The following is a 12,100-nucleotide window of genomic DNA, read 5'->3' as shown; positions in this document are numbered from 1 at the left end:
GGAGTGTGAAGGAGCTGGGTATGTTTAGCCTGGAAATGAGGAGACAGAGGAGATATAACAGCCATCTTCAAATATCTGGGCTGTTACATAGAAGATGGAACAAGCTTGTTTTCTCCTGCTCTGGAGGGTAGGACACAAAACTATGGCTTCAAGTTACAAGGAAGGAGATTCTGACAAAACATCAGGAAGAACTTTTCTGACAGCAAGAGCCCTCCCACAGTGCAAAAGAATCCCTTGGGAGGTTTTGCACTTTCCTTCCTTGGAAGTTTGTAATCGGAGGTTGGATGGCCATCTGTCATGGATGCTTTAGTTGAGATTCCTGCATTGCAACGGGTTGGACTAGATGACCCTTGGGGTCCCTTCCAACTTTACAATTCTAAGATTTTATAAAAGGTCCTTACAACATAATGCAATGTAGTCACACATGATTAAGCAATTATAAATAAATGAGTCCCTCCACCTTGAGAATAATGCACTCAGATAAACTGGTTTGTGCAGATATTTTTGGGTAAGATACTTTGGTCATAATAGGCTACATCCAACTAAATCCTATTTAGGGCAGACTCTTTGAAATCAATGTTTGTATTTTTAATTCATTTCAGTGAGTTTACTGTGAGTAGGACTAGCAACCGTGTGTGTGTGTGTGTGTGTGTGTGTCTTTCTCAAAGGTGTCTTTCCAGGATATAAAGGGAGGCAGCAGGAAACAGTTAAGCTGGGAGATGTGGAAAGGTGGGAGGGGGCACAGAGAGAGAGGAGGAGGAGGAAAGAGTCGCCCTGTTAATTTGTTCGCAACTTCAAAAACACAGCCCATTACTCAAGAAAAACAACAACCATGAATACCTGAGTGTCGGTGTGTAAGAGATACAGAGTGCGTGGCAGCAAAGAGAGAAGGGGCCCCGCGCAGCTCCCAAGCGCTGGTGTGACGGCTCGGCTTGGTGTTCCCTCTCGCCTGCCTCTGCCCGCTTCTAGGCAGAATGCAAGGCGCACCCACCGACCCCACTTCCTGCCTCTCCCCTTCCCGCTCCCCTCCGTTGTTTGCTCGCCTGGCTCCTTCCCGTCCTCTCCCCTGCCTGCCTGCCTGCCTGTCTCCTCCAGCCCCTCGCGCATCCCGCTGGGCAGCCTTCGCGGGGATCTGCGCGCCTCCTGGTCGCCGAAGCAACGGGCTGCTTTGGCGAGGCCAGCCCAGTCGAGCAGGAGGCGGGTCAGCTGCCCGAGCCCGGAAGCAGCGAGAGACGGAGAAGAAGGCGCTGCCGTCATGCAGGCTGCAGGAGAGGCGGAAGTTTTGCTGCGAGCAGCCACTCGGGAGAGGCTGGAGAAGTTCGCTCAGCTGAGAGGTGGAAGGGCTGGGTTGGGGGACTCCCGGGCGCAGTGTGCAGACCTTGCGGCTGACTCCTTCCCTGGCGAACGGCCTTCCCGAGAGTTACTTCGAAGGCCTCCCCTCCCGCAGTATCCCCAGCGTGCAAAGGAAGGAACGGCCAGGGCTGGGCCGCTGTCCGGTCTGCATGTGTAACGGTGCTGCTGGGCAGGTCCAAATGCAATGGAGCATGCTCAGCTGCAACCCCCTGCCTTTTCATTGCCCACCTTGGCAGAAAATACGCTCCGCACCCAGGTCCCCATTCTGAGGGAAGAGGGTCCGGACAACAGAGGCGAAGTGTGTTGTTGTTTTTTCCGCCCAGGCTACACTGAAACTTGGCCAGGAAAATAATGTACCGGTACTGCAGCTCTTGCTTCAAAGCTGACACACCCATAGAACCTGCTCAGTCTCTCCCCCATTGCAGACCCTGCTAGCCTGGCAAAAAGAGACCCATTGATACCGGGAGTTAGGTGATCCCTTTACAGGGAGAAACTATAAAAGTGAGACCGTGGATGGTTTTGATATCTGCCATCTTTCTTTAAAGGCAGCCAGCTTGTTACCCATCTCTCCCTCCTGACGCTCATCTGATTGAGACTGCAGTTGTTTCATTCTCCAAAACAAGGCTTCAGTTCTTTTAAAAAGAAATGCACACAAAATCCTCTTACCAAAAAAATGTATTTTGAAGACTGTACATGCAGTTCAAATGTTTTTTAGCGGCACAATTGAATGCATGTTTATACAGAAGTCCTAGCTTGTTCCATGAGCTTACTCCTGGGTAAATGTGCATAGGATTGCTGCCTAGTTGTGTCACTAGTTGCGTGCCATGCTACAGAGGAATGTGGAATGGCAGAGGCAATGCCTTATTCCTTTCTCAGTGAGACAGAGCACAGACCATTAGTGAGAGGTACAGTGACTTGATAATTGAGGTCTCCAGGATTTTCTTTCTATTTAGCAGTGTGAGGAAGGGATGACATGGGAGTATGTTCTCATCCATGTCTTAATGGAGACATATTTTGACAATAATTTTATAGAATCCACAAACTGTTTTATCTGAGCCTCACATCATAGCTCCACATGCTTCTATTTTGAGGCCTCATAAGTGAAAATGGTTTTTCTGAGTGTATTTTCCTATAACATTGTGTTGAGTAAGTGCATCAATCTGCAGAGACTATTCCGGAATGTGATGCTTTAATATTGGTAAAGCAAGCACGTCTACGTATGGCCAGTGGTTGGAGAGAGACTAGGGAACCCATGAAAATTGTTTCGAGCTTCCGAAAGAAAGTGTATGGTACAGGTGCAATAATTGAACTAGCTAGAAAGCTCAGATAGGGATTACTAAATATCAGTAATCTGAAGGCAAGCACCAGATTTGATGGGGTACTGTTTTCCACAGGTTGGCCGTCAAAGGAATAGAAAAAGTTCCTTGCCGGAGAGAAGCAGTCCTGTATCTTAGCTGCCGGATGTGCTTATTCCTTGTTTTTAATCTTCTGGCATTCACGGCACAGGGGAGGAGTCAACGCTCAAACCACAAATTCTCCTTTCTTGTCCCCTGATAAATACCAAGTTGTTTTTAAAACAAAAAACAAAATACAACAAAAATAGTCAGCTAGGAGAGGACAAACTAGCTCTTTCCCTCAGGCAAGGAGCTATGCCTAGTCCTTCGTGTTACCAGAGCTCTTTCTTATTCTTGGGGAGACCAGGGGAGAGAAAGGATGAAGTGTGTCAGAATTTTAAGTGACTCTAGGTTTCCTTGCCTTTGGGAATAGTTGCGGAAGGGAGCCCTTTAGGATGTTAAGCAAACATAAAATTGAGCCTGGTGTTTAGGTTTCCTTCTTTTCTCTTATATCAATAGATGCTGTTAGGTAGGCAACTGCCCCAATTCCCCTTCTTCAAATTTCTCTTCACAAATCCCTGATATGTTACTGTTTTCCAAAACTAATTAGTGAATGGTTGATTTTAATCACACATTGTCTTTGCAGAATTGTAGTTATCAGATCTGTGTAAACATTTAAAAATAAAAATATTTCCCTCCCTGACAAACCCAGTGTAATGCACAAAGTAATAACGAATCTGATCAAACTACTCCGACTAAACCACATACTGTACTTTCACAGAGCCAGGAGCATTGTAACAAAAGAGCCGCTCTTGTCCTGGGCATTGTTAATATCACCTGATTCTGTATGCAGAGTCACTGACTTATAGTACCAAAAAGCATAGATCATAGAATTGCAGAGTTGGAAGGGGCCCTGAGGATCATCTAGTCCAACCCCCTGCAATGCAGGAATATGTAGCCATCCCATATGGGGACTGAACCTGCAGTCTCAGCACCACACTCTAACCAACTGAGCTATCCAGATTACAGATGAAGCCATGTTGGTTCATAAACCTTCAAAATCCACAGTCAGATAATGCCCCCCCCCCCGCTCCCACTTGTTCTGGGTCTTTTCCAACTCCTCTGAGCCAATTTCTGTGGGTGATGTTAGGAGAAGAGGCGGGGAAAGCCCATTGCGCAAAAAGAAACCCTTGGGTAACTCCTGCCCAATAGCTTTATTAGGACCTGGAGCAAATCTCAAGAGCCAGGTAAAGAAGCATTTGCCCCCCACCCCCAGGTGGGTGTGAGTTTCTCCATCCCTGGTTTAGCTAGAAAGGCAAGGAAGGAATGGGAGCCAAGCCTCAGAGCTTTGTGGTCTATTAGGGAGAGGATCGTTTTAACACGCTTCAGTGCTCTTGGCAATTGTATCTCCTGTAATAAAATGTTCTTATCTTCAAACAGGTAAAACGGTGCAGACTGGAACATTTTGGGATATTGTTGTAATAACAGCAGTTGACGAGAAACAAGAAATAGCTTACCAGCAACAATTATCCCAAAAGCTGAAAAGAAAGGAACTCCCTCTCGGAGTTCATTACCATGTTTTCGTGGATCCTCCTGGACCAAAAATTGGTGGGTTCTGATCGCATTTCCTGGGAATGTAACAATATGACAGATAAGTTCCTTGTAGCAAAGTTAAAAGCACAATCTGAGCTCAAATAAGCACTATCATTTTTTTCCATTAAAACTCATAGGACATAACCTTGCTTAAGTTTAATAATAATAATTTGATCTTGTACCTTGCCCTCACTGCCATAAGAACCCAGCATGGCTCAACAGTATATTTTGCTTAACTTTGGGCAGGCTCATGCCTCAAGTTTGGAAGGCTAACTTTCCAGTCATCTGGTGAGCAGAAACCGAGCCAGTTTGTGGTTTAAATATTCAGCATAATTTGATTAATTTTCAGACAGATAAAAAGGTTCTCCTTCGGGTGCATATTATGACAGCTGTATCTCTTTCACTGAAAGATTTCCAGAATGCCATTAGAAGCTGAATTATATTAATTAAACCTCCAAAAATATGTTCAAATACTATTATTAAGCTTCTTTTGATTCAAGTGTGCAACTCCCATCTGTATTAATGAGACGGATGTTCTTTTGGACGACATGACAGTTGAATAGATTCATTAAGGTCTATCCTAGTTAAGGTATTATCATTTGTGCGTTCTCATCATGTATTATGGTGTCTAAGACGCCAAGGCTATTTCTACAGGTAGAAACTGGGCAAAGGGTTGGAGTACCTAGCTAGTAACCCCATGATCAGTTGCATTTAATTCCACCTTATGAAATAAGAACCCACATCTATCTTACTCTGGGTCAGAGCCCGTATGGTTCTCAATACCTGCTGCTAGGACCTGCAGGAGGAGAGAGTGCTCTTGTGGTCAAATCCTGCTTGCAAGCTTCTCATAGGCATTTCTTTGGCCATCACAAGAACAAGTTGCTGGACTAAATATGCTATTAACGTGATCCAGCAGGCTTTTCTCCTGTATTAGCAAAAGTGTCGTATATATGCTTTATACTGTTCAACCAGGGATGCAGGTGGCGCTGTGGGTTAAGCCACTGAGCCTAGGGCTTGCCAATCAGAAGGTCGGCGGTTCAAATCCCTGCGACGGGGTGAGCTCCCGTTGTTTGGTCCCTGCTCCTGCCAACCTACAAGTTCGAAAGCACGAAGTGCAAGTAGATAAATAGGTACCACTCCAGCGGGAAAATAAACAGCGTTTCCATGCCCTGCTCTGGTTCACCAGAAGCAGCTTAGTCATGCTGGCCACATGACCTGGAAGCTGTACGCCGGCTCCCTCAGCCAGTAAGTTGAGATGAGTGCCGCAACCCCAGAGTCGTCCACGACTGGACCTAACAGTCAGGGGTCCCTTTACCTTTTTTACTGTTCAACCAAGCCTGACTTTAGAGTTAACAGAGAGAGGTCACAGTCCACTTTGCAGCCAACCAAGGTTTCACTATGGCTAACTCTAGAAGGATAAAGAGCCCAGGCTTGCTGGGAGTCCAGATTTCAGTCATAATAAAATCTGTGTCTGTTTAAGAAGTATGTTAATGTTCATTTTAGTCTTGGATAAATAGCCCAATTGCTCCTGGATTTGAGGGACCACCAATAGGGTGTCGTGGCTGCTCCAGTGATCCCATGCACAACACAAGGCACTGATTCCAAAATTCTTTGATTTTCCGGCACCCCCACCACATATGATACATTTATTCATTGGGCTTGACAACTTTGAGGTAAATTTTCAATATAAAATTTTCATTACCCAAATCACTATGAAGTAAAAAAAAAATCAACATAAATGTGTTGCATTTATGTCAGTCAGGTAGAAATAAAAATAGACTGACTGTATTAGCGAAAGCAGTCTTGAAAGCAGAAACCCGTTGTTTGCTTCTTTATATGTAAATATATTCATTTTATCACATTTATTGTATCCCACTCTTTCTTCAAATTGCTCAGGACAGTTCATGGGAACTCTTATCTTATCCTTACTGTAACCCTGTGAGGTAAGTTAGACAGAGAGATGGTGAACTGGCCCAACATCACCCAGTGAGCTTTAAGGGGATTTGAACTGACATAAATTCCAAAAGAAAGATATTTCTCTCCATCCTATTATGTGAGCCCAGTTAAGTGATCTCATACTAGAAGTGAGCGAACTGAATACTCAAGGCATATTGATTGCCTCTTCTTGTTATTTCCAAATTGAAGTATGTGTTGAAATGTTTTGTAGGAAACGGTGGATCAACGCTTCATGTCCTTCAGTGCTTAGAAGAACGTTATGGTGATAAATGGGGTTCTTTTACCGTCATATTAATTCATTCTGGTAATCTGTTCCTTTAAATTACACTTCTCTTGCATTATGTAGGGTGTTTTTCCTCCTTGAAGAAAAGATAGCAGTGAAGATTAATAGGGGTTTTCCCCACTACAAAATTAAACTCAAATTGGATTGGCTTATTTAGGTCAAATCATCTGAATCATCATCCGCTGCAAATACCTTACACAGGAGAAGACCTTACACAGGAGAAGAGAAGGAATATATAACAGCCAATGCCAGCATCCAATAAAAATCTCACTCCCCTAAAGTTGGAGAGGGTGGGGTGTAACTTCCTTATGGTACATAGCACTGGATTCAGAAATCCGGTGCAATCCTGTGTGTGGTGAATTTTCAGTGAACCAGAAAGTAATAACCACATTCCTAGACTGTCCATTAACATGTTGTGGGTAGTATGCTTAATAGTATACACTTGGTTATGGGATTGTCTTCTATCCGGGCATACAGAGAAACATGCACGTTGACAATAACTTTCTCAATATACTGTTAGTTTGGATGTCATACTATAACTTGTTTTCAACCATGGGTTGATTGTGAATGTGCCTCCTGCCCTCCATGCAGCTTCGCCACCTCGATGGATGTAGCACACAGCACAAACACGCCACTATATGGCTTGTGTTATGTGAACCCAAATGGTGGTTTTTGTTTTAGTTTATAGCCAACCAATCAGAATTAAATCAATGTTTGTGGAAGTCCTTATTTTAAAAGTGACAAGCTTTAAAGTTTTCCAGAACTCTTCATCAGGCAGAATGTTCTGCAAAAAGTAGTTTGGGGGCAGTGTACAAAAATTAGGCTGAATGTTGTAGTCATTAGGTCACCTAGTAGACCCTGTCCCAAGATGGAGATTGCAGGCTAAAGGCGGCCCTCCTGGTTGCTATAGATACCAGGTTACACTGCTATAAAGAAGCAATGGCTACTCCCCATTTTTGAGAGAAGAGTCTAGTTCAGGTTCCTAAGACTACAATTCCTATCATCCCTGACCACTGGTCCTGTAAGCTAGGGATCATGGGAGTTGTAGGCCAAAAGCATATGGAGGGCTGAGGTTGAGGAAACCTGGTCTAGTTTATACATCACATCCATGATGGGGGAGCCAGTTGCTTTCATACAGTATAAGGTGAATGTGTCAGTCATAATTTAAATAGCAATTTCAGCTTTCATTTCCCTGTTTAATTAAACATGTTTTGTAAATGTTGTAACCTGGTCTGAGCCCTTGGGGGAAGCTAAAATTATATATCTAAATAAATAAATCCCCCTGCATTACATGGCTTTTTGCCTCAGATTTAATGAATTCTGTAATGGTTGTTCTTAACAAGCAATGGTGTTTTTGTTGTGGAGGTTGGTGTGATTAACAAAATCAGTCCTCCTGGCAAACTGGGAATATCCCCTCACACAGTTTAGGACATTCTGCAAGAAGAGGCAGTTGGTCCCTCTTAACTGACACTTAACTGAACATAACGGAACACCCACTGAAGGGAGGGGCTGATTCCAGAGCAAAAGACACAAGCCCTGCCCACCAGATACCCAGCACTCTACTATTCAAATTAGGCCCTAGTGTTTTTCTTAAAAGTTTTCACAGGACTACATCATCAATCACACACAAAAAAAAGGTTAGGTAAAATGTTATATAACTTATGAAATCCTTTAAATTCTGTGTATCTGCATGAACACCTGTGTGCATATTGTAAAAGTTACTCTTTTATTTTTTTAAGGTGGCTACAGTCAACGTTTACCAAATGCAAGTGCTCTGGGAAAAATCTTCACAGCTTTGCCTTTTGGGGATCCAGTTTATCAAATGCTGGATTTAAAATTGGCTATGTACATTGATTTTCCCCTTCACATGAATCCAGGCATCCTGATTAGTTGTGCCGACGATATTGAACTTTATAGTACTGGAGCAACAGAATTCATAAGGTTTGATCAGCCTGGGTTTACTGCATTAGCCCATCCTTCCAGTTTGACCATTGGTACAACTCATGGCGTGTTTGTGTTGGAGCCAACATCACCTTTGACAGAAAAGGGACAGCTCGAATACAGATCTTGCCACTGTTTCCTGCATAAGCCTAGCATTGCAAGGATGTGTCAGTCTGGAGCAGTGTGTGAAAGAGGTCATTGTCCAGCATCTTCTCCTGGAGGACAGGGAAACTCCAAAGTCATGTCTGAGTGCGTGTACACAGATAGTTTATTTTACATTGATCACACCACTGCAAAACTACTTCTGGCCTTTTATAAACAGATGGGTGTGTTGTGCTGTGAAATAGATGCCTATGGTGACTTTCTCCAGGCATTGGGGCCCGGAGCAACACCAAGTTATGCGAAAAACATAGAAAATGTCACAAAAGAAGAGTCGGGCCTAGTGGAAATAAGGGAGAAAATATTTGAACTTCTAAAAGGATTGCCACTCAATGTTGTACTCTTAAATAACTCCAAATTCTATCACATTGGGACAACGTGCGAATATTTGTTTCATTTCACGTCTGATAGGAAGCTGAAGTCGGAAATGGGGTTGATGCCAAATGCTTTTAGCATCTGTCCAAACAGTGTGGAGGACTTGGGGAAATCGGCATGTGTCATTCACAGTGTCCTCGGTCCAGGGTGTTCTGTTGCACCTGGCTCAGTAGTTGAATATTCTTGGCTGGGACCAGAGGTTTCAGTGGGAACAAACAGCATCATCAGCGGCTGTTATATTGACACAAAAGCAGACATACCTCCAAACACTTTCATAGCTACACTAAGCGTGAGGATTGATGGAGAAGGAATGTATGTGAGCATGGCGTTTGGTACAGAAGACAACTTGAAAAAGAAAGTGACAGATTTGGCAGATACTCACTTAATCAATTTTTGGGGAATCGGCCTTGGACAGTGCTTGGAGCTCTGGGGCCTGAGAATTTCGGACGAGCTCTTTTCTGGCGATGAGACCTGTCGAGGGTTATGGACAGCTCGGCTTTTCCCTATTTGCTCCACTTTAAGCAATTCACTGAAAGTGTCTTTAGGGATGTTAAACTCGGCGCAGAACATGTTGCCTTTTAAATTGAATGGTTTTAAGCTCTTGTCTGTTGAGGAAATGCTTCGCCATAAAGATGTAGAAGACATGCTGAGGTTCAGGCATCAGCTCTATGAAGAAATCCATCTGCAGAAACTGAAAAGGGAATCTGATTTGTGAAAAGTGTATGGAAGTGTTAACATTCCCCCCCCCCCCCGGTTCTTTAATTTGAAGAGGATTAATTGCTTTCAAGCTTGCGGAAACCCAGGAGCAAGCAGTATACACACTTTTCCGCCCGTCTGTCTTTCATTGAAGTAGAAATAATGAAACTGCATTAACAGTGTTATTGTAGCATAACATTAATAATGCAAAAAATGCAGATAAACTATTCTTTTGATGAAAAAATTAATGAAATATTTCACATCTATAAAAACACAAAGGCAAATAGCTGTCCATTATTATTATTATGTTTTTGGTTTTTACTAATTCAAGTGGGGAACAGAACTTATTAAGTAGAAGTTTTAAGTGGTTTTCAATCAAACTTTTTCAAAGAAGGATGTTACCTCTTGCAACGCTTTACCTCTTCTCGGGCTGGTTTGTTTTAAGTGGAGAAAACAATTGTGCATTTGATCATGTCTGTATAATGTTCATCCCTTTTGCTTGCATTAATTTTTGATTCAGATTTGCCGTGGCCAATGGCTAGCGCAATAAAGTTATTTGGATTGGATTGGATAATCTTTGTTGAACAAACACAGACATCAGAATGACAGCTGGTGTGCACGTTGACAGTACCATTCCACATTTTGTGTGCACACTCTTAACACTACCACCCCTATTTTTCAAATATTTTTGTCTGTGGCTTCATTTTTATCTTTTAGGCACAAGCTGTGCATTTCAGGCCTAAGCAAGTTTACTTAGAAGTAAGCTCCACTGAGTTCAGTAGGATTTACACATTCCCAGTGTTCAGGATTACAGACTGATCCACTAAAGTATATGGCTTTAATTACGGTTGGCTTTTAATATTTTGTTATGTTTATATGCTGCTTTTTTATTTCTGTCTTTTATGTTCTTGGTTAGGTTTTTTGTTGTTGTTAGGATTTTAAAAGGTCTTTGTAAACTGCCTTGAACATCTATCCGATGCAAAAGAAGGATATGAATAAAATGAAAAATGAAATTGCTCCGTAACCAAAGGGATGTTTTGTGGGATTTGGTGTGGTTTTGTCTGTGCAGCTTTGTTCTATTGACTTTTCCTACAAGTGAATTCTGAAAAAAGTGCAGTCACAAAGGCTAAGCAGCGACTTGTTACGTTGTGACCTTAGCCAACTAGTAGATTATTTACAAGTCAGTATTCTCGGGTCGCAATCAAACATATTTACATAGAAGTAAGTCCTGGGTTTTATTTCCAGGTGAGTGAGTTTAGGATGGGGTGCTTTGTGTAAAGATTTTTGGGAACCACTGGCTTAGTTAATTGTCTGCAACCATTTTTAAGGAAACTGTTGCCAGTACTTCTGCCTTTTCACTCTCATTCAGCTGCCTGAATGTAGTCCCCTGTGAATAATCAGGGATGCTGCCAATCAGCTGTTGAGGGAAAGGCTAAATCCAGCCTCCTTCTGGAAAAGCCAGTTGGCACTATTTGCCAGTTTCCTGGCTGGAGTTTTGCACAGCCAGTCCATACAACTGGATTAGGCTTAGACTCACACATGCATCACCTGTCTGCGTATGCAGTTCCTTATCCCACTGAGGATATACACATGCAGGTCTGCTTTCATGTATACAGGTATATGCTTCCTAGCTGGATGGGGTCATTTGTTTGTAAGACAAAACTTTTGGCTACTTTTTCAGGTTAAAAGAGAAGCAATTTAGTTATAGATTCACACATATGCTTTACCTTGGTAGATCTAACAATGAGACTCATAAACCAAATCCCTTTTCCATTATTACAAAATTTCTGTTTCTTGTAATCATCCAAAGCTTTTTTCATTCCAGCCGTCTTTCATGCAAATACTCATTCAACAGCTTTAACTACAAGATTGACACATGCTTTATAGAACCAGAATATTAAATACAGCATTTGGATTCAAGGAATTCAAACTATTTCATCCTTTTTGTATTACTGTATCAGGAAAATAAGTGTTTACTATGCATAACAACTAAATGTCTGATAGAAATAGTAGACGTACGAAACGCATGCAATTCAAGAAAAAAACTTAATGTAACCTTTTCATATACAGTTTTTGCGAGTACTATACCCAGATCTCTGCCCTGCACCTTGGAATTAATTGCATCAGAAAGCAATTTTTGCATCTTTCCAGGTATTGTGTGGTGCAGTGGGAGAGGGAGAGAGAGATCATTGCTTTCTGCTGGACCTTCAAAGCTGCATGACTCCGTTTGTTTTGTGGAAAGTTGCAAATACGTGAATGTTGGAATAGGAATCGGCTCTTTCAGGTACTGGAAAACTGTAGGTCGTATGAACCCGTGTCCAGAATAATCTGGGGCCATTTTAGTGTAATTTGCAATATTTCATGTCTGCTCTAGATTAAGTCCATCCTATCAGCAGCACCCCTTTTCTGC

General features: G+C 42.5%; 2 protein-coding genes across 3 annotated transcripts in view; one reads left to right on the top strand and one right to left on the bottom strand.

Annotated features, from left to right (window-relative positions):
* The window catches only part of LRRIQ3 (leucine rich repeats and IQ motif containing 3), a 44,147-nt gene extending 43,189 nt beyond the window's left edge, over positions 1–958 (bottom strand). Inside the window, exon 1 of the mRNA XM_035124021.2 lies at positions 841–958. The gene's annotated coding sequence lies outside the window, so the exon portion shown is untranslated. The remainder of the gene's footprint in view (positions 1–840) is intronic.
* A 173-nt stretch (positions 959–1,131) lies between these two features.
* FPGT (fucose-1-phosphate guanylyltransferase) lies at positions 1,132–9,732 on the top strand. 2 transcript variants are annotated; one of them, XM_035122876.2, is made up of 4 exons: positions 1,132–1,334; positions 4,128–4,295; positions 6,448–6,540; positions 8,259–9,732. In XM_035122876.2, the coding sequence occupies exons 1-4, from the start codon at positions 1,256–1,258 to the stop codon at positions 9,707–9,709; spliced, it is 1,791 nt and encodes a 596-aa protein (XP_034978767.1). In that variant the 5' UTR covers positions 1,132–1,255; the 3' UTR covers positions 9,710–9,732. The 2 variants fall into 2 exon arrangements, with proteins under 2 accessions (XP_034978767.1, XP_060132802.1); XM_060276819.1 differs by lacking the exon at positions 6,448–6,540.
* Positions 9,733–12,100: the final 2,368 nt, after the last annotated feature.

This window comes from Zootoca vivipara, chromosome 7 (genome assembly GCF_963506605.1).
Source record: "Zootoca vivipara chromosome 7, rZooViv1.1, whole genome shotgun sequence".
Classification (NCBI taxonomy): domain Eukaryota; kingdom Metazoa; phylum Chordata; class Lepidosauria; order Squamata; family Lacertidae; genus Zootoca; species Zootoca vivipara.
The sequence above is the reverse complement of the archived record's forward strand: the minus strand, read 5'-3'. Positions and strand labels throughout refer to the sequence as shown.

Bases quoted from the DNA above. Each gene is read 5' to 3' on its own strand.
- FPGT (XM_035122876.2), top strand. From the start codon at position 1,256: ATGCAGGCTGCAGGAGAGGCGGAAGTTTTGCTGCGAGCAGCCACTCGG. The intron at 4,296-6,447 runs GTGGGTTCTGAT...AATGTTTTGTAG, and splicing joins TCCTCCTGGACCAAAAATTG to GAAACGGTGGATCAACGCTT. The intron at 6,541-8,258 runs GTAATCTGTTCC...TATTTTTTTAAG, and splicing joins CGTCATATTAATTCATTCTG to GTGGCTACAGTCAACGTTTA.